The 18201-nt window shown below is 43.0% G+C and overlaps 1 protein-coding gene across 1 annotated transcript in view; it reads right to left on the bottom strand.

Moving 5' to 3' along the window:
* STON1 (stonin 1) overlaps nucleotides 1-12989 on the bottom strand; it is a 43028-nt gene extending 30039 nt beyond the window's left edge. The window contains exons 1-2 of the mRNA XM_050709831.1: nucleotides 12769-12989; nucleotides 49-2015 (exon numbers count right to left, since the gene is read on the bottom strand). Of these exons, the coding sequence (XP_050565788.1) occupies nucleotides 49-1966 (1918 nt within the window). The 5' untranslated portion in view covers nucleotides 1967-2015; nucleotides 12769-12989. The remainder of the gene's footprint in view (nucleotides 1-48; nucleotides 2016-12768) is intronic.
* Nucleotides 12990-18201: the final 5212 nt, after the last annotated feature.

Here is an 18201-nt window from a genome sequence, read left to right as displayed (position 1 = left end):
GAGAAGACGCGTACCCAAACCCATCAATTTATAGCGCAAATTATTTACTTGAGTTTTTATCTGGAAGCCTGTCTATCTTCCACACAACAGCCCTGTAGGCACTTTCATATTTCGCTGTTCCAACCGAGACTTGTATTACGGGATCAGATTCAATCTCATGTAAAGAACCAAGGCATGTTCTTCGATTCATTTTTGATTTTAGGGACTTCTGCCTTTGGAGGTTCATGGTCCAAAGTGCTTTGACCCACTGAACAGGAACTGGAAAGCGTATCATAACATTTTCACAGTATTTCACAGAGGGTAAACGTGTTGTAGCTGAAGACATATTTATAAAAGCCTGAAGTTCTACATATGCCCCCTGAACCACTACTGCAGCCTTCACAGAAAACGGAAGGTCTTCTCCTTGATACTGTGTCCTGAAACGCATTAGCTCCAGCCTATAGGCATCAGGGGGTATAAACTTAATAATTCGTGATTGCTCAAATTCCTGCGTTTTGACACAGCTATGGAAATAGCAATCAAGAATATTGATCCATTTCTTCTCCACATCCTTCTCAAAGTAATGCTCATCCCTCTTCTGGAGTTCCAGGTCGTTCAGAGTTAGAAAGCAGTCAGTATTTCCATTCACAAAACACAAACAATAAATGTGTGTGACGACAGCACTTTCTACAAGCTTTCCTTCTGCTTTAGTGATTTTCCCCCAGAAGTTATCCACTATTTCTAGAGTCATTTCTTGTTCTTCATAATTTCTCCTTTGCTTAGAAATGGTAGGAAGTTTCATAAGCTCTTCCTCAACTGTTACAATGAAATCAGTGAAGTCATTATAATCCGTGGTTCCTAACTTTAACATCTGCTCAACCTCCGGCTCATGGATCACTTCTACTTTGGGATGATACTTCCTTTTCTCTGTGTAAGAGACACACTCAATCTTCACCGTATGGATTTTTCCTGAAACATTATAGCTCTCTAGTTTGGGTTCAGATAGCTTACAGTGTGGCTGCAGCTGGAATTCTCTGAAAGGTTTCTCAAGGCCCTTTTCATAGTACATCTGCAACACACCTCCTGCAAGAACCCTCAGGTAAATAGGACCCCATTGCCGAGATGACATCATGTTCTTCTTTTCAGGAATGCGCAGCATGAATGGCCATCCATCAGCTTTCCGGCTCCTGAACAGGCCGTGAGGAACAGCTGGGGACTGCTTGTGCCACGCGTGAGCACTGGAGATGGGTAAGCTTCCCACAGTGTCAGAGCCATCAGCCTGCAGGTGTTCGAGCCTCTCACAGATGTAGCTGAAGGAGCCCTGGGTAAGGCTCTTCTGATCATGGTAAACCTCTTTTTCTTTAGAATGACAAATGCCTTTGTTAATCGCTTTGTCCTTCCTGCACGTGTTAACATTAGCTGGTGACGTGCTGAGTAAGCATCCTTCCCTCCAAAAGGGACTGGAAAAGCCACAGTCACTCTGGAAGTGGGGGAAGCGCCCCAGTGTCAACGACTCTCCTGACTTGTCACCTCCTTGCAGATCAGGGTTTCCCTCATCTGTTGATTTGGAGAACGAAGTCTTAACTGGATTGTCATTAGTCAAAGGAAGGCTGCTGGATTTCTGCAAGGCGAGGGAAGAGCAAACCCCAGGTGACGGAAGGTTAACATTTGATGGCCATTCAGGAATAGGATACAGGATATGAATCCCAGGGTTCTGGATGCACGGATTGCCTGGGTAGTCTCTGGTTGGTGTGGTCAGTGGAGAGTTACAGGGGGGCCCAGGGCTTAGGTAGAAGTCAACTACAGGAGACGAGAGTGGAGTACTGCCTGTAGAAGATGATCGACTTGAACATTCATGCACGTTAGAAAGATTGAGTTTAAGGCCATTTGCTTTACAACTGCTGTGATTATCAACCAATTTCTGAGGTGACTGGAAGAGTGGCTCGTCATCGAAGGTAACCCAATTGGTTGGATTTGTGGAACACATCTTGTAGGAGAAACCTGAAGCACTCACAGATATATCACCCTCAAAGCATCTATAAAGAAAGAACAGACACAATCAGAAATCAATTCTATTGAAAGACAAAACCAAGAAACCCAACCCTTACAATACTCAAACCACACAAAGCTTAAAATTTGCATGCAGTTTCAAATCATATAGAATCACAGAGTGTTTTAGATTGGAAGGGACCTTAAAGATCATCTAGTTCCAACCCCCTGCCATGGATAGAGATGCCACCCACTAGACCAGGTTGCTCAAAGCCCCAACCAACCAACCTGGCCTTGAATACTTCCAGGGATGAGGCATCCACAGTTTCTCTAGGCAACCTGGCCTGGTGCTTTATCACCTTCACAGTAAAAAATTTCTTTCCTTTATCTAACCTAAACTTACCCTCTTTCAGTTTAAAACTGTTACTCAGTCAAATGTACTTTGTGTGTTACACGTCTCTGTTCTCTTCAGAGGCCTCTGAGTTATGCTTTCAGAGATCAGACATGTCACAGTAAAGTTAGAGGAGGGGTGGAATGGCTTATAAACAAGCAAGAGGTAGCTATAAGGATGAGCAGTGCGTCCCCTGTTGAAGGGTAGACTGTAAGAATCTGGAGGAGATACAAGCTGTTGAAGCACAAGTCAAAGCCAAGTAAGTAACAACATATGCATCTGCCAAGCACTGAATTGGCTGGTGTCCTGGAAAAAGCACCAGGCTTCAAACGAATTAATGCACTTATCAAACAGAGTAACTTTGGTGAATTGCACAGCTAGATGTCCTCTGAGCAAGACTGTAACCAGTAAATAATTGTCTTGCCTTTGTTGTTCTAAACCATGCACTGAAATGTAAATGCTCATTGTATCCTTATGCAAGATATGTCATCCACAAAGTTCTCCTCCCCACTGCTCCCGACTAATGCAGAAGTGAGAAATAAATTGCTGTTGACTGCAGAGAAATCCAGTACAATGAAGCACCACAGGGCCCACATAAACATCGTTCATTTGAAAAACAGTATTCTTATTGTGTTAGAGTGTGTTCGCATTTGCCGGAAAGCACAAGGAAGGCAGAGTTCATGTGCACAAAACCACCTGCACACATACTACTCTGTTAATTACGGTTAGATAACAATAACTTAGAGCCATTCTCCCTCATGCTCAAACAGCCATAGTCAAGCCATTTCTTAATTGCACAGCAAGGATGTACGCATATAATCATGTAACCACAAAAGCCATTCCTCATCTGCAGCGTTTAGAGAACAGTCTGTTTCTAGAGATGACAAACTTCAGCCAAGTGGAATCTTATCCTACGAGTCATTATTTTTCAAAACTTCTCCCTTATTTCTTGGCCAGCTTATAGCCTTTAAGAAAGCATCATAAACTGACACAAGACACTCACCCCGCTGTTGAACAAACAAGGGCTTGGCATGGACCCTTTGGTCCTTCATTATTTTTCTGAACTCTCAACCTTTTTGTTCAAGAAAAATATTTGCACTATGCTAGTTATTTTATAAGTATTCTCCTCCCCACTTAAAAAAGAGAAGGAGAAAATGAACAAACAAGTTACAAAGGACAATCACAGCTCAGACACAAAACTACTACTGTATCCTTCGCCCACTCAGTCACTTCATCAAAATCAAGTGCGGCAGTGGAAAGAAAAATCAAAGCTCTTTGGTCTCATATTTGGTCATCATGTTTTCTTCCTATTTCACAGCCTTCTCTTCTGTCCCCTCTGCAGTATTTACTGACTGCTTCTGCAAGCAGGAAGTTTCGATGTTTTCAGGCTTGCTCCATCCCCATCTGGCATTTATGAAAGACAAGTGACTGCCAGCCAGAGAAAAATATTGAGGGTGAAAAACCACGCTGAGCAAGGAGACTGAGAGACCTTCTTGCTGCCTGGGCTCCATGGATGTAGCTGAACGGAAGTGACGGTGCAGTCAGGAGCCTGACAAAGCACAGCCTTCCTGTCTCGCTGCTGCAACACTGAAGGGGCAAATCACAAAAACTTGAGATCGTGCAGAAGAGGAAGAAAACATAAAACAGGAACATTTGCAAACCTTGTTTACAGGAAAAAATATTCATTTTCCAGTGCATTTCCCTTTCACATTTCAAGTGAAGTTTTTCAGTGCCCTTTATTATTTCCAGATGTTGAACTATTTTTTTTCCAGCCTCTGTTGCTATTCAGCCTTTTTAAAATGTGATGTTGCAGATTATTCAGCATGTTTTTTCTGTTACAAAACACACTCATAAAGATGTTTGAAATGTAACTGCTATATACTTAACCTCAGTCAATAAATGTCTACGAAGGGAAACACTTTGGCAGATGGAGCTCTCATCTGCAGTTACAATATCATTCATGTACCTGTCAAAAACTGCAGCTTTCACCTTTTATTACTTGTTCAGGAATGTATTTAAAAAAAAAAGATACTGATATTAAAAACAAACAAACAAAAAAAAAACACAGGCAAGAAGCAAGTGTTGAAATAGATAGCAATTCCACTGCTATTGCTCACTAATTACCGAAAGCAACTACTGGGAGTGGAGAAAAAATCCAAACGGATCTTTAAAAGCTATTTTTGTAATGTCATGCTAATATGATGAAATGCACCCTCTCCTCTGTTACAGGCAGCACCATTCATCTAGTACTTACAAGAAAAACACACATTTATAGTCTTACCTACTTTATGTAGTTTGTTCTCGGATGCTTTTACATCTGTACGACACAATAAATTAATCCTGTCTCTCAAGTCCTCTTTTGTTCTAAAAAGTGCTTCAAATTCCTTCTTAAGAATTAGCACATTCCTCCTTTAAAAGGCATTAAAATTAGGCAGTAAAATAGATGTCGTTTGGTTCCAAAAACCTCCCTTGGGACCCAGGTAAGCATAACCCAAATACTTTAGGTAACAGGAAAACGATACAAGATGCCATTGATCTCTCTGACCACGTACGCTATGCAGCCCATAACATCTAAATTACAAGCACGTGTGGTATGTCCTTCAGATATGTGACAGGAAATACCATTTTTAGAATATTAAAAACACAAACAAAAAGCTGGCTGAAACATCAGCTGATCTTTAATTTGACTGCAGCGAACTCAAGAGCTGCGACTCAGCTCAACCCATCGTGTTCTGCCTGAAAACAATCTTTGCATTTAGCAAATTAACTCAGTCCCTCGGTATTTAATGAACAGAAGTTGCAGCTGTAACTTCTTCATTTTGATACCTCGAGGATGTAAGGAAGAGGATTCCTACCCTATTATTGAGAGATTTTATAGGCTGCAGCTATTACCAGGTCCTTTGCTGCTTCTAAAATCCCAGATCAAATCTGCAGCTAAAATACTACTCAGCTTCTGTGCCTTGCGGGGGGATGCCGCTATCTGTTCCTGAAGCGAAAGGGTAATAACGTACTTGCTGCAAGGTGCAATTGAAGGTATCGACTATGGTATTTTTAATCCAGATACACCTTGCTCCTCAGCTAGTTGAGGATGGTGACATCCTCTGGTTGTGTCTCCACCACCCCGATGGAGCAGCTTCTCATCACCTCCCTTACAGCAGGGAAGAACCAGCACGTGAGCCAGTGCTGTCCACAGCCCAGCACATCACAGAACCCAGACCGCCTGGGCTGTCTGCAGGCTGAAAAACACTGGGGGTCATGCAGCTGCTAGTGAACCCCCTGAGCATCTCAGTCCCAAGGTCTTCCCAGCTTCTGGCACCAGGTAAAACCTTCAAGCGCATCCCTGTGGATTTAAACATGAAGGGGCTGGTTGCAGGGCAGTCTCCATCAGAGCATAGCTCCCACAACGGCAGCTCGCAACCTGAGCTGACTTGCTTTCACAGGATTGCCTCCTGGTTTTATGTTTGTTTTTCCTTTCCTTATTTTCCTTTTAAAAATATTGAAGAGGAGAGGGGTCAGTTAACAGGGAATAAAAGGGAAACAAGACCCTTTTGCAAAACATAGAGTAAGTGAAGGTAATGTTTGATAGAGTGTATTCATATTCCAAAATACACAGAGAAGCATAATTACATAAATACATTCATTGTCACCTCTCTAGCTCCAGAGACTATCGTGCCTTCAAAAGCATTAGACTATATACAATCTTTAAGTAAGTTCTCTTTGTAACACCTGAGCACATCTCTTAGGCACGCTACTTCCATGGTGGGATCTTACTAGGCAGATGTCAACATTGCACATTGGTTCAAGCTCAAAAAAAAAAAAAAAAAAGCAGATTTAGCAATGCACATATACCTACACACACTGTAACAAAACGGTTAAATAAACCCTTCAAAACCAGCTGAACTCTTGGCACAAGCTGCTCCATTTGTGGACAACACCTGGCAGTTTTATTTCTGCCCTGCCAGAGAGACTATGGCCCCCATACATTAACGCATGTAAATGATATTTCCAGGAACATCATCATCCACTCTCCACATGCTAACTAGAAATCTAATGCAAAACTCTCCATACTATGCATGCCGCAGTAAAGCTGTCCCATAATGACACCATATGAGTTGTTACTGTTTATTGTATAAATACGCAGACGATTCTTAAAGCATTTTGCCATAAAGCGTAATGGTTTCACAGGGAAGTACAAATTCTCTGCAGTTTAAGCAATAAAGCACATATGGTATATGAAATAACCTAAACATTTGTAAGTCCTTGTAATATCCAAGTAAAATATGGCAAACGTATCTCTCAGTTTTACAGCCATATTCCTTTATCACCATATAGTTTATTACTTAACTACACAAAGAAAAAAATGAAGAACACCTTCTATGTAAAACGTTGCTTGATTTATGCTGATTTGCCTCAAATTTTGAGACTACATATGGCTGCACTTTTATTTAACTCTGCTCTACGTCTCCTAGACGGAGAAAAAAAAACATCTACAATCTATACATGTGAAACACACACAAGCAAATGACAAAACTGACTGTGAAAAATTGGCTTTCATTTGCGTTTTGGATATATACGTGAAGTCTTCCACTGCATCACTCATTTCATTACTTTTAGAAAATAAGTCATTGGCCTAAGAGTCAAAAATACACACAGACTTCAAAGCGTAACGTGAACTTGTATTTACAGCGTTGGCTCCGCAGAGCATGGGCGCAGCTGGGAGAAGCTGTTCATGTGGGATTCCAAACTCCTTGCGCCAGGAGCACAACCTCCATGCGAGGCAGGAGTAACTTGCTCTGTCCTGAGTCACGCACAGCTGACAGATCCAGCTGCTGATACTGCACACACAAGTGTGAAAAAATTAACATTTTTAATTGGGGGTTGGAACTAGATGATCTTTAAGGTCCCTTCCAACCCGAGCCACTCTATGATTAATAGCATCAGCACAATGCTGCCTGTGTCCAGCAGGGCTTATACTTGCAATGGGAATAAAGCAAATCTCACATCTGGACATTGTCTATGCTGGGGAAAAAAGGCACCCAACATACAAACATTGCAGCAAACATAGAAGGGTAAGAGGTTATTAGGTTATTACAATGTCAAGTCCATATATTGGCCCAAATGCGCTGTCCCTGAAGAGCATCCAGCACTCAGGACAAATTCTGTACAACGGTGCTCAGTGGAGCACCTGCTTCTCTGCACCTCTGAGTCATGTCTCATGCCTTAAAAAGCTGCAAACAAATAGTAAATTCGCACACGAGGGAAAACCTACAGCAAGCTTTCAAAATAAAATGAAAAAAGCAACAGTGCTGCCAGATTCTCATCTCTAATATCTACTACAGGCTGCACGGCTGTTACTGAAGAGGGTTTCCCCCAGAGAAGCAGCTCTTCTTGCTCACTACAGAACAAGGCTAGACAGTGACCTTCCAGTTTATATTGAACAGAATAATTTACTTGGAAGTGCATTATCGATCTTCAAAGATCACCGAGTCCAACTGCCCAACCACTTCAGGACTAACCAAAAATTAAGGCACATTAATAAGGGCATTATCCAAATGCCCCTTGAACACCGACAGGCACAGGGCATCAACCACCTCACTAGGAAGCCTGTTCCAGTGTCTGACGACCATCACAGTAAAGACATGTTTCCTAATGTCCCGTCTGAACCTCCCGTGGCACTGCTTTATGCCATTTCCTTGTGTCCTATCACGGGTTACCAGGGAGAAGAGATCAGTGCCTCCTTCTCCACTTCCCCTGCTCAGGAAGTTGAAGAGAGAAGTTGTATGAAAATTTAGCAAAGCTATTCAAAGGCATTTTCAATTTTGCCATGGAATAACTACCCCAACCTTAACCAGTAGGTGCTGTGAATGAACTCCTCATGCCTGGATCCACCCTAACAGACCTTCCCTAGCATTCAAACGTGAAGTAATTGCAGAAGCTGCTTCAAAAAGACAACAAAACCACATGCATGACTGCCCTTGAGCGTAATGTGATCAGCTTAAGTTGATCTCCCCGTATGCTGTAAGCCACGATGCCCACAGCCTCCCTCCTTGCTCCTGTGGTCACGCAGCCAGGGTGAGTCACACGAGCTTGCTCACTGATCCAACTAAATGCACGGCTGCAGGGCACACCAGTTTTAACGTGAAGATGGCACTCTAGAAAAACAGGAATACTCCTTCAGCCTGCAGATACATTATAAAACACGTAAATCAATGACTGCAGCAGCACAGAGAAGTCAGTAAGAAGCCCATCTCCACCAACAAAGCATCCAAGAATCACAGGCTTACAATGAGGATTCTAACATAAAGAAAAAAAAAGTTTTCCCAATCCACAGCTACACTGAACTCTTCTGTTTTTGAGGAAAGGTGATCATATCTTGCACTGTACCACACCACCAATTCTGGACTGGTGTTTAAGAAAGATCCAAAACCATAGACTTATGACTAACCCTGTTCTTTACAATTAAAAGGTAATGAGAATGACAAAAAAAAAAAAAAAGGCTAATCTCTGATTTATCATCTAGCCTTTTTATTAAAGGCTCTGATTTATCATCTAGCCACAAGAATGGCAACTGTCAATATTCAAAACAAGTCTAAGCATCTCTCTTGGGTCCATTAATGGTTCTCACTTCTCAGTTGGTTCCTTCAGAAGACTCAGGAAGGGTACCCATGAACAGAGGCGCTGGAAAGGCCAGGTCTCACTAACGTATACTTTTGGTAGCACACACTTCTGTGCATCCTTGGACTTCAGGTACATACCTGAGCACACGGTACGGGCCATCCCCATGCTCATGCCCCACTCGCTGACAAACAGGTGATCAGAAGGGAAACATTCAACAGGACAGCATCCACTGTCAGAAGCGGTAGGAGTATTTCTGCTAAGTTGGCTGAGAACAGCGTTAAGCCATAAGAACCCCAAAATGGAAATCCATGTAAAAGCAAACACCTTTAATAGAAAAAAACTCTCTTTTCCTAGAAGACATAAAAACAAGTTTGATCAAATCAGTACGGTAACTAGTAAGCATTCTCTTCATCACTTGTTTTCTTTCTTTCCATTGTCCATTTAGATGAGATATATAAATCATCTTTAATTCACTTCATGCACATGCTTGCTTGTCTCCTTTATACAGCACACCCCTCCATGGGGCCTCTCTTCTCTATACAAAAAAAAAATCACCCCAATTAGAGGATAAACAGGGGAGAAGAAGCTGAAGTTCCTGCTGCCATCCAGTCCCCTCTCCAGCATTGCCATAGCGACTGCACAACTCGTGCTCCGCAGGCAAATTTTGGGGAGCCAGCGAGCAGTTACAGAAGAGACTCATGTAAACTGTTTATTGACAGTAGCTGACATTTTACTGCATGGAAGGCTTTTTTGTTGGTTCCCCCCTCCCTTTTTTTTTTTTCTTTAAACCATAACACAGTGCTCTGGCCTGGAAAAGAAATGTGTTGGTTTTTTTTTTTTTTTTTACAGTACTTCTGCAGGTCACCAAGCTAATGGCATGTCACTGAATTTACTGAAGCATCCTTAAACTGTGTTTGGGAAATGAGTTATCATTAGGAATGCACAAACATCTCACACAAGTGCTCTGGTCATGGCAGAACTGCAGAGGGCTTCAGCAAGTAGTTTGTTTAACTTCCAAACTCCTCCCCATGAGCAGAGGCAGGGATTTATAACACGCTACCGAGCAGCAGAAATGCAGTCATGTACAGCTGTGTCATTTCTCTAAAATCAACAACCCTATTTTAGAATTATGCAGCCCTCTGGATGAAAAATAAAACCAAACCAAAACAAAACAAAAAAGTCCTGAATGCCTTGGCACACAGATTGCATATCAAAATGTTAAACAGGCCATGTTTAGAAACAAATTTAAAACTGGTCCTCAGCTAGTGTTTGTAGTGTCCCTGGGAAGCCATGGATGAAATGACACAATGAATACATGATGAAAAAGTATACTTCAAAACCTCCTTCCCCAAATGTAAGCGCTGAATAACAAGAAGCAGGGAAGCTATTTGAAATACTACTCTTAGCATATTCACTGAACCACACAGTATACTTGGGGGGAGGATGGATGTAGGGATGGGGGGGTATATTCAGAGTCAGTTTTTACATCAGCATTTACATCATGCTCATATTATGCATGAGCATACCTCATGTTTTAGTGGCCAATAAACAAGTGCTAGTACCTTCCCAGAGATTAACACACCACACAAAATTTGCAGAGCTCTTAACATGAAAAGTACTGCATGGAAGCTACTGCTAACATTTTCTGACAGGCCCATTCTCTCCTAAACTGCAGGATATTCTGTTTCTCCCTGTCACAAAGCCTGAATATTCATACTAACAAGGCATGTCATAATTAAATCCTTACTGCTTAATTGAATAGAAATATTTTTAATAGCTACTGATGACAGTCATGTCAGAAAGTACGATTCCTAATTCACTTACCCAAAAATCCTCATCTGGATTCCTCTCCAAAAGCACCTCTAAGATAGATGTGGACCCCATGGTATGGACCCATGTTTGGAGCAGTGCTTGAAGAGCTGCTGCCTGTGGGCATCCTCAACAGGATCAGTTCAGAAGGATGGCATCCCATGGGAGGTACCCCACGTGGAGCAGGGGCAGAGAGTGACCATGAAGGAGCAGCGGAGATGAAGTGTTAGGGACTGACCCTACACCCCATTCCTCTGGACTGCTCAGGGGGAGAAGGTAGGATAGGGTGGATGGGGGGAAGCTGTTTGTAGGTTGTTTTTAGTTCCTCACTGTTCTAGTCTGCTAGTGATAGGCAATAAATTATATTCATCTCCTTATACTGAGTTTGTTTTGGCCATGGCAGTAATTGGTGAGCAATCTCCCTGTCCTTAACTCAACCCTCGAGACTTTTTCCATCGTGTTTTCTCCCCCACTTCCTCTGAGGAGGAGTGAGAGAGCGGTTGTGGTGGAGTTTAGTTGCCCAACAGGGTAAAAGCACGATGCCAGAGTTAACATTCATGCATGGATTAACTTCAGAGCTTGCATTAATTTGTTATTTAGAGATCTAGATTTGGGTAGCAACGTCCAAAAGCTGTCCCATTAAGTTTATACACCCCAATATTTTTTGAAGGGATTGAAAATAAGTGTATGTGCAAAAGGAGAGAGGAAGGAGGAGAATAACCAGCTCAGATCATGAAACAAGGACCCAATACCTGCGTCTGTCCAGAATTTCCCAACAGTGCAAGGTACAGCTCTAACATCAGTTACGTATAAGTGTAAGGTGTGGCCAAACTCTAGTAGTACAAACTACTTCTGTGCTCTAAACTAGTTACAGACTAGTTATATGGTGTGGTGCTAAGCACTGCTCCCCATATAGCTACTCATACAAGTAGTCAGGGAAGTAGGTAAGCTTTTTTTCATAACGTTTTCTTGCCGTAGGTACACTTTCACTGCAGTAAAGCAGACTATTTGATGTTTTGCCTTCGGCTAACTTTCTGCTTTTATTACACATGTAAAAAAGCCATGACCTCCAGACATGGAAAATGGAGCTAACAGGAAGGTGAACAGTTCATATGTAAGAGCCTCAAGCTCTAAAACTTCTTTTCCCTTCCCCATCCAGATGTTACCATTCTCCCCCAAAAAGTTAAGTCCTGTTTGCAGAAAAAACAGGTTTCTGATGCACTCTGCATCAGTGAGAAAACATCCCAAACCAGGAATGCGAGTGTAGACATTCATAACCTAACTTTTAGCGTGCTTCAATAAAACACCCCAGTCAGCATTTTTCCTAGCACATTTACGAGGTGCTCTCAGTTGTCGCAAATAGCAGAACACCTAAATCTTTTAAAAAATAAGAATGAAAACTTTACTGAAGAGACCCCTCTCCGTGAATACTTAGTTAAAACCAGAAAGCAAAAGTTTTCTGTAGTCTTTGTCACCTACACTATGCTTGAATTGCATCTCCAGAGTTTGCACGGAGGGCTTATTTATACATACTGAGTGCAGTCTAACCAGCTCAGACACGTGCCAGCGCTGCAAGGCACATTCTTCAGCTGGATCTGCTGGTTTGTTTTCCCAAAGCCCTGTGTCCTGCTGAAATTTCTGCACCAATAACTTCAAACGCTGCGAGCACACACACACAGTTTAACATCACCAGCTGCATTACTAGAAAACAGGAGAAAAGGCTCCAGGAGTTAATTTTGCTTCAAATAGCACACGGGAAAAAAAAAATAAATCCTCGCTGGCCTGGCTCCCTGCTTAAACAAGGCGAAAGTCCTGGGAACTCGGGGGATGCCCGTACCCAGCCCCACAGCTCTGCGCCCCGGCACGCCGCGCAAACCCAGCCCCTTCTCGCCACTTCGCCGTCGGTAAACAAATAAAGGTAGAACTCAGTATTTATTAAATCCCGTTCTTCAACCAAAAAACAGAGAACCTCACCCACTTACCCCGCTCCAAGCGACCGGCTGCGCCTTAACTACCGGGAAAACGCCGCTGCTGACGGCGACGCCGCCGGCCCCGGCTGCCCTCCGGCGACCCGCGGCATCCGCTGCAGCCGCCCGGGCAGGGAGCGGGGCAGCCTCCGGCCCGCCCGGGAGGGAGTCACCGCTGTCGGCAGACACAGCCGGCACCGGCCGGGCAGGAGGCGACAGAGGACCGGGACCGGGACCGGGACTGGGACCGGGACCAGGCTCCGCCTCACCGCCCCGCCCCGGCCCGGCCCGGCCGCCCCCGCAGGCCCCGCGGCGCCTGGCAAGGCCGCCATTTGCCGTGCGGCGGGATCCCGCTGGGCTGAGCCTCGGTCGAAGAGCTGGTAGCTCTTGGGATTTATCTTTAAAACAATTGTCTTTGTAAAAAGTGGATAGTGTTCCCATCGCAAGGACGTTGTTTTAATCATTGAGATGAGCAAGCCGAGTGCTTGCGTTTCTGTTTTATGCCTGAGCACATCTTCTGGATAAACTTTGAGAAGGGACGGGGATGCGTTAAGCAGGCGGTGCGGACCGGATTCCACCGCAGCTGCTGGCAACAAGCACACTCTCTTTTCCAGTGGCACCAAACACTGCCCTCAAGGTCACATCTTTCAAAGGTGCAAAATAATTTCCCTCTTGTGCTGCTCACATCCCAGAAATTCTTTCGAGCAATTTCCTCTTATCTTGAAATTCAAACAGCAGAAGTGGATCTGCTGAACAGCAAGACCATGGGAGCCATTCAGCTGCACTTACAGCCTAACCTTGTTTCATTTCCTGCCCTTTCCCAAGTTTACAATATGTGTGCTAACCAGTGAACCATCAAGTCTGCAAAACTTTATGGTTTTAAGCAGGACTGTTGGTGAAATTACAGAAATTCTACTTTATTTAACTCTCCAGCATATACCAAATTTCAAAGAATAGGGGAACCTTTTCAATAGGGGAAAAGCAAGTGCTTGTTCTAACATATATCATGAATTTAAAACAGTTACTTTCTAGACCCATTGTTAGAATATGGTAATATCTGTGCCAATTTTTCTTAGATGTTTTCTTAGGTGTTAAGATGTGGAAGACCAGGGAGAATGTCTCTGGTGGCCACAGAGCTCAAAAAAACTTTTCCTGGGAAGTGCTTCAATTCTTCCCTTTCTAAACTGACTTCTCCAAGAGTTTCATGTAGAGGAGCCTCTTGCTTCTACTGCTGACAAGGACTCCAGGATCACTCTCTTCAGCTGTGTATTCCTCCTAGATGGCTACCTTGTAGCACTGTGCTGGCTCAAAAGCATGGGTAGAGCTCTGCAGCCATTTAGCTTACATCAGACGCATAAACTTGCTGGTTTCTTAGCAAAATCTTAAGCCAGAGTGATTTTCCAATTTGTGTAAAATAGGCATTTTCTCCTCTGTAGCATCAATTTTCCTCTCTCTAAAAGGGAAGGTGCTGTCAAAGAAACGGCAAAGGATTTCTTGGTGTCTAGAACATACATCCCAGGAAAGAGACACCTAAAAGAAAAGAAGTGCCTGTGTTTTAATGAGTATGCCCCTCAACCCTTGGGAAATAACTTTTTTGGTGGAGTAGCTGTCACAGGGACAGTAACTGTGAGAAAAGACTCATGACCACAACCAGTTAGGTGACAAGTGATCCACCACTAGAGGGAAATCTGCTTATGTTGCCCTGCAGAAGATACATTGCAGTCAAAGAGGAGCTAAGGAAGGGCAAGCTGCTGAGACTGAGATTCAGAGATGAATTACAATTGTTTTAGAAATGGGGACCTCCTAGGGAACAGGCTTGGAGTAAGCATGTGGGCAGCCTCTGGTAAGGATATGAGACACTGACACGTAACTTAGGTGAGACAAGGAGCTGACTTTCCATGTGGTAAGAAGCTTGTGAGATTGTTTTATGAGGCTTTTCTAGAAATGGAATTGAGACAGGCTCCAGCAAATTGAAGGGCATGAGGTGGGATGAGCAGTGACTTTGATACGCACACAGCAACAAAGATTTCAATAAACGCTGAAAGACATCATTTTCAACAACACATTTCAGGCTTTAGACCACTTATCCTCGGAGTTCTTAGCTTCCTGACCAGGGAGGTGATTGTCCCCCTGTACTCTGATCTGGTGAGGCCGCACCTCGAGTACTGTGTTCAGTTTTGGGCTCCTCACTACAAGAAGGACATCAAGGCCCTGCAGCCTGTCCAGAGAAGGGCTACGAAGCTGGTGAGGGGTCTGGAACACAAGTCCTGTGAGGAGTGGCTGAGGGCAGTGGGGTTGTTTGGTCTGGAGAAGAGGAGGCTCAGGGGAGACCTTATTGCTCTCTACAACTTCCTGAAAGGAAGGTGTGGGGAGCTGGGGGTCGGCCTCTTCTCACAAAGGTAACTAGTGACAGGACTAGAGGGAATTGCCTCAAGCTGCACCAAGGGAGGTTCAAGTTAGAAATGAGGAGACATTTCTTCTCAGAAAGAGCAGTCAGGCATTGGAATGGGTTGCCCATGGAGGTGGTGGTGTCACCATCCCTGGGGGTGTTTAAGGAAAGGTTGGACATGGTGCTTAGGGACATAGTTTAGTGGGTGACATTGGTAGTAGGGTGATGGTTGGACCAGATGATCTTCGAGGTCTTTTCCAACCCTAATGATTCTATGATTCTTTGATTTTCTTCAAGGTAGGCCATCAAAATTGCCAAGTCTTCCTAAAAACCTATAGAGCTAGGGAAAGACCAAGCTGCAATGTTGGAAGACCATGTCCAGGGCAGGTCTTGCCCTCTGTTTACCCTCTGCAGTGACCTTTACCTCTCAGAGAAAATAGGTCCCAACTCCAAGAGAGGACAGGTTATCTTCTGCTTCAAAGTCTCTCTGGAGAGAGGAGATCTGTCAAAGAAATGCAGAACAAGGCTTGGAAATTGGCTTAATTACCAACAGGATAATTGTCATATTACCATAAGTAATACAAATTCCTTCTCAGCCATTACATGGAGTGTTTCTAGATTGCGCTTACCAGAGGTACCATGCTCCAAAAAGGACAGGAATCATGGACAGAATGGGTGGGATGAAAGGGTGACTGCAGATACGCTAATTCCATGTATGCAAAGCTATCAAGGTCAGTGACAGCTCGCTTACAGCAGTAAATTCCAGTTTCTTGTGTAATGTATCCAAATTTCTTTATAAGGCATTGTGTTCATTTTAGCATCTCTGCTTTTCAGTGCTGCTGAACTTTCTCTTGCATTTTAAAGAGATTAAGGAGAGGCGCCCTTTTGTAAATTACTTTCATTTGTCCTAATATCTTCTCTGAAAACCAAGCAATCCTGATCTTTTGCTGTATTCAGGGGAAATATTCTGAATGTCTGCAGTTGCAATGGAAATGTACAGTTTTCCCTACAAATAAATTTATCTGTTAGTTTAATGCCATTACAATTACAAGAATTCTGCTAAGAAAATAAAATGCTATTCTCGTTTTTTATTTTGTTTAGTTTTAGATCAATTTTTATTATCTTAATAATAATAAACAATGCCTCATACAGTTAGCCAGCTCTTTCTTCGTGAGTGTTGATTGTTTCAAACCAGGAAAAATACTAGTTGGCAAAATTATGCTCCCAATGAATTTATATTTATAATACATAACCTGATGGCTTGTTACCTACCAGCTTCTGATAGAATCTTGCTCTTGTTCTTACTTCCATCTCAATGACGTGTAAGGGATGGTGGAGTTTCATGGAGGCAGGGTTTGAGGATTGGCCTTAAAATGATGGTGTGAGTTTCCTTTAAGGAGCAAAAAAACTACTTATACCTTCACTATTGCTCAGTCTTCTTTTTATCAATGGACTCCCTTTCTGTTCAAGTCATAGACCTACTAAAGATCATAAATTGAGTGATACCATCAAAGTCCTATTACAGAAAATGGAATGTAAAATCAGCATTTCAACCCAGAGCAGAGCAGGCTGAGGGGAGGCCTCATGGCGGCCTGCAGCTCCCTCACAAGGGGAGCGGAGGGGCAGGCGCTGAGCTCTGCTCTCTGGGGACAGCGACAGGACCCGAGGGAACGGCATGGAGCTGGGACAGGGGAGGGTCAGGCTGGGTGTTAGGGAAAGGTTCTGCACCCAGAGGGTGGTCAGGCACAGAAAAAGTCTCCCCAGGGAGATGGCCACAGCACTGAGCCTGACAGAGTTCAAGCATTTGGACAACGCTCTCAGACACATGGTCTATTTTTTGGGTGGTCCTGTTTGGATCCAGGAGTTGGACTGGATGATCCTTGTGGGTCACTTCCAACTTGGGATATTCTATAATTCTATAATTCTACGTGATATTTATATTGAATATATCTCATTAAAACATCAATGATAAATATGTAGATATGACTGGGGAGAGAAAAGGTTATCTTTTCTTCTGATAGCCTGAAGTTTTTTCCATCGTAATTTAATATGTAATTTGCAAGCCAGAGAGAATGGTTGCATTTTTATTTTTCTGTCTTCAAATGTTTTTCTTCAGTACTGCCAGCACAAGGCCCCCAGGCTCAGATGACGAAGCAGCAGCTTCATCACTGGCAAGTGCTGGGTTGTGTAGCTTGGCATGCCACCCTCCATCACAGCATAGGGCCCTGGGGGTGCCAGAACCTGATCTCAGCATCTTTCTTCCCCTCTGGAATTCCATCCCAATGACTCTCCTGTCTCTCTCAGAGCACGCCCAATGCCTCAGCAACACGAAAAGGAAGATTGATACCTCATATCTTCCCCCAAAAAACAGGGAATTTAGACATACATTCATCAAAAGGAGTCCTCAGGACTCTTATTTACTCTTTTACAACATTCAGTAAAGGTTTTGCTCGTAGTTTCTACATTACCCCTTTCTAATGGTTTTCATTTTAGGCGGGAAGAGTATTAATTTTTTGTATCTCCTTATCAAGGTCAGCATTTGTCTAAAAATATATCAAATTTTTCTTTTGCTGAGATACGTACAAACCTGCTGGTTTTAGTGACTGAGAGACCTCAGTTTTGCTTTATGCTGATAAACCACAGAGAGACAGAAGATTTAGAAGAGGAGAGAAGTGACAGTGCTCCAGCCCCTCACTGCAGCAAACCAGTTTCTTGGTACCATGTCCATCACTGAACTTCACCATGTCTCTGTGTGCACATGAATGTTTTTGTTTTTTGCAAAATAACATAATCAAAGAGACAAGTATTCTAATATTTAGGATTCATTTCCAAAACAAGACTGTTCTTCAGTAAATTCTGCAACCATTTTCACCTTCTCCCTAAATAATTCAGTGCAATATAAATACAAGCAGTAAAAAAAAAAAAAAGATGCTGAGATTTAAACGTACTTAATACAATTTCACTTTAATGAATAGCATATGCAGAACAAATTAGAACCATTAAAACTATTTCTACTGTAAATACAATCTGAAATTTGACATGAGGATACAGTATTACAT

The sequence above is a fragment of the Cygnus atratus genome, chromosome 3 (genome assembly GCF_013377495.2).
Source record: "Cygnus atratus isolate AKBS03 ecotype Queensland, Australia chromosome 3, CAtr_DNAZoo_HiC_assembly, whole genome shotgun sequence".
In the NCBI taxonomy this organism is placed as follows: Eukaryota; Metazoa; Chordata; class Aves; order Anseriformes; family Anatidae; genus Cygnus; species Cygnus atratus.
The sequence above is the reverse complement of the archived record's forward strand: the minus strand, read 5'-3'. Positions and strand labels throughout refer to the sequence as shown.